At 59.5% G+C, this 3,895-nt stretch overlaps 1 protein-coding gene across 1 annotated transcript in view; it reads left to right on the top strand.

Moving 5' to 3' along the window:
- The window catches only part of SND1 (staphylococcal nuclease and tudor domain containing 1), a 44,488-nt gene that overhangs the window by 38,317 nt on the left and 2,276 nt on the right, over positions 1-3,895 (top strand). The window contains exon 5 of the mRNA XM_029958140.1: positions 1-121. Coding sequence (XP_029814000.1) covers positions 1-121 — 121 coding nt within the window. The remainder of the gene's footprint in view (positions 122-3,895) is intronic.

The following is a 3,895-nucleotide window of genomic DNA, read 5'->3' as shown; positions in this document are numbered from 1 at the left end:
TTCCTGCCGTTCCTGCAGCGCGCCGGCCGCTCCGAGGCCGTGGTGGAGTACGTGTTCAGCGGCTCCCGCCTCAAGCTCTTCCTGCCCAAGGAGACCTGTCTCATCACATTCCTGCTCGCAGGTGGGCCCCGGGAACACCGGGAACACCGGGAACACCGGCACTGCCGGGAGCGCCGGGATCCGCGGGACACCCCGGTTATAGCGCCGGAGCTGCCCACGGGCTGCACTGGGACAGGGGGAGTCGAGCTCGGAGCTGGGAAGGGTGTTCTCCCAAAAAACTCAGGAGCAGGTGGGGAACCCCAAACCAGGGAGCAGGTGGGAAACCCCAGATCTGGGAGAAGGTGGGAAACTCCGGGATGGGAATGGGGATGCAGATGAGGAAGAACATGAGGAGGATGAGGCTGGTGATAGGGATTGGGATAAGGATGGGGATGAGGACAAGGATGGGATGAAGATGGGATGAGAATGAGGACGAGGACAAGGATGAGGTTTAGGGTGAGGATGAAGATGAGGATCAGAATGAGAAGGGGGATGAGGATGGGGATGAGGATTGAGAATGAGGATGGAATGAGAATGGGGAGGAGGATAAGCATCCCACATCCCAGGCATTTCCACGTGCTGCCTCCCCAGCAGGCGGAGGGTGACCGGGATGGGGGTTCCCGTTGCCGGTGTGAGCTCCGTGAGCTCCTTGATCCTCCAGATCCCTGGCTGGGGGGTGGGGGGCGGCTCATCCCTGGCTCCCGTTTCCATGGCAATAACCGGGTTTGCCGGATGACCCTGAGCAGGGATCGTTCACAACTCGGTTATGAAAAATTCAGTCGGTGCTTAAAGGGATCGGATCCGGGGATCAAACACTGGGAAAGGCGGAGCGGCCACTCCCACTGAGGGAATGCTGATCCCGGGGGAGCAGGGATGGAATGGGGAGTCTTTGCCCAGCCCTTCGTCCCCAGACCTGGGGACTGTGTCCTGTCCCTGTTCCCCTCGGATAACTGGGAGGGGGTTTGGGAAGGGGGAGGCTCCGTGCCTGCTCCCAGGGATGCTCCCAGTCCAACCAGTGACCTGGGATGGCCAGGAATGATGCTCCCAGTCAGAAAGTAATTTGGGGTGACCCGGGATGGTGCCACGGGATTCCCCTCTCCCCCCAGCCCCTCCCATCCCGGAGCCTTTTCCCATTGCATCCAGCCTGTGCTCCGGATGTCAGCAGATCCCAGACCACCCCAGACGTGGCCAGCCCAGCCAGGGACCCCCAGTCCCAACGTCCCCCTCCAGGGCCCAAACGCTGGGAGCAATGAGGACATTCCATCCCCGGATCCGACTGGAGCGTGAGCGTTCCCAGCCCTATCCCAAGCTGACTCCTGCCATGTGGAGCGTGTCCTAAACCTGTCCTTCTCCGTGTGCTCTTGCCTATAAATATCCTGGAGTCTGATTTTATCCATTGTCAAAGCCAGTGGGAAATGCTGGGAAAACGCAGCTCCCCCTTCCCAGCCACGGAGACATGGGAATTGTCAGGAGTGATGAACCTCCCACGTGCTTGGGAGGAGGAACTGGGATCGACTGAAATCTTTCTGGATTCCAGAGGTTGGCTCCACTCTGGAATCCCAGTGCCCACCACGGTGCCCCTGGGATCTGTAGGGGTTGGGATGGGGGGCTGGCACCTCTCTGGAGTCCCAGTGCCCACGGGATCCATAGGGAATGGGATGGGGGGCTGGCACCTCTCCGGTGCCGCAGTCCCTGCTCCTTGGGGGGTCGTTATTCCATGAGATTCCCTGCTCCACAGGGGTCCCTGTTCCATGGTTCTCCTCTTTGGATCTCCATGATCCTGCTCCATGGAGATCCCTGCTCCCCCCTGCTCTGTTCCAGCAGGGATTAATCCCCCAGATAATTCCATCCCCTAAAACCCCAGCGGCAGTGACAGCATCCAGCGGCCACGATCCCAGCAGGACCTTCCGGCTTTGTTTTCCCTGGTTTTGATTGGTTCTCTCCCCGGTGCCATTCCCAACCCTCCTCTGCCAAGCCAGGAATAGGATAAATATCCGCCTTTTATCAACGCCTGCCTTTTTTATGGATATCAAATGCAAATGAGCACCATAAAGAGGAGCCAAGTCCCTTAAAATGTGACTCCAGGGATGCTCCCGAGGGAGCTCATCCCGGCTTTCCAGCTAAAATAGATCCGTCGGAGCACTATAAATATGTGCAAATAGAGGAGCTGCTTTAATCCCAAATTCCTCTCTCCTGGCAAAACTCTGGAGCCTGACGCCTTCCCGGGGCGGGGGCTGGGAGCGGCAGAATTCCCGAGGGATGAGGGGGAATGTTGGGGTGCGGGGCCACCTGGCTCCGGGGTGTCCCGAAATTCCCCAAGGGGGCACTGGAGCTGTGGAACTGTGAGGTGGGGATGGGAATCCCGAGTTTTTCCATGTGGGCGTTCCCTCCATGGGGCTGGTCCAGCGCTGTGTCCGCGGCCCCACTCCCGCAGTTCTGGGTGTGCCCTCCCTCCTGCTCACCCCCATTGCTCCCAAAATCCATAAATCCCCTGGGAGATCGATCCCTGGCATTCCACCCCGGCACAGCCAGTCCTCGCCCGGAGCCATCCCGTATCCCTGCGCTCTTCCAGGCACAGCAAGCTGGGAGAAGCTGTTTAAATCCCAGGAATTGGGGCTGGAAAGGTCCCTGCTCCAAGAGAGCTTCCCTAGGGAGATTTATTTTCTGTATTCCCACTGATGGCCAGGGAGGCCCAGCCCCTCCCAGCATCCCAGGGCAGGATCCTGCAGGCTGTTGTGGGATACTTGGGAATGCTGTGGGATACCTGGGAATGCTGTGGGATGCCCCAGGGTGCTGCAGGAGATCCCAGGGATACTGTGGGATACCCTGGGATGCTGCAGGACACCCCAGGATGTGCAGGGTGCCGTGGGACACCCAGGGACGCTCTGCAATGTCCATGGGATGCCCTGGGATGCTGTGGAATTCCTGCCCCCATCCCTCCATCCCTCCGAGGATGGTTCCAGGGTCGGAGCAGCCCCCCCAGAGCTGCCCCTTCCATCCCCCAGCTCCGGCTCAGCAGGACTGTGCTGGAATTCTGTGGGAAGCCCAGGGGAGCGCGGTGGCTGCAGCACTTCCAGCCGCATCCCTCATTAATCCGTCACGGCTTCCCGGGAAGCGCAGCGCAGCCGCGGGGTCGGGATTAGCTGCTATTTTTAAAGTGCTGGAGAACTTTTCCGGGCGCCAAACATCCCCTTCCCCTCTCCCCACAGCATTCCCAGGGGGATGAGCGCGTTCAGCCCATCCTTTTGAGCTTTGCCTTTTCCAGAATCTTCCCTTGGGTGGGTTTGGGAAGCGCCAGGGCCGGGGGAGGATCCGAAGTGGGATCCCAGCATGGAGGAGCCGGCAGCCAGAGAACGCTGCTCTCAGCTCGTGTGGTTTAAGGATTCCGGTGCTTCCTCAGCTCTTTCCTTATGATTTTGAGGGAAAAAATTCCAGTGTGGTGCATAAACCTTCAGCAGCTCCCAGTCCTGTCCACGGAGGAGGAGGAGAAGAAGGAGGAAGGGCCGCTCCAACTCCTCATTCCCACTCCCAGCACGGTGCTGGGAGATGCTCCTTGTTGGAGAAACATGGGAGCAGTGCTGGGATCAGAATCAGTGCTGGGGTTGGGATCAGTGCCAGAGCTGGGATCAGTGCTGGGGTTGGGATCAGTGCTGGGGTTGGGAGCAGGGGGCAGGGACAGGGCTGGAAGCTGCCTGGGAATCTCATGCTGGATTTCCTGGAAATGTTTGGCTTCCCTTGGAGGCAGCATAGCCTGGGAATGGGGATGGAGATGGGGTGGGGACAGGATGGGGGCAGGATGGGGATACAACAGGGATGAGGATGGGTGTGCAGTAGGAATGGGAATGGGACAGGGATG

Source organism: Manacus vitellinus, unplaced genomic scaffold, assembly GCF_001715985.3.
Source record: "Manacus vitellinus isolate BGI_N305 unplaced genomic scaffold, ASM171598v3 scaffold_141_pilon, whole genome shotgun sequence".
Classification (NCBI taxonomy): domain Eukaryota; kingdom Metazoa; phylum Chordata; class Aves; order Passeriformes; family Pipridae; genus Manacus; species Manacus vitellinus.
This window is presented reverse-complemented; position numbering and strand designations above follow the sequence as displayed.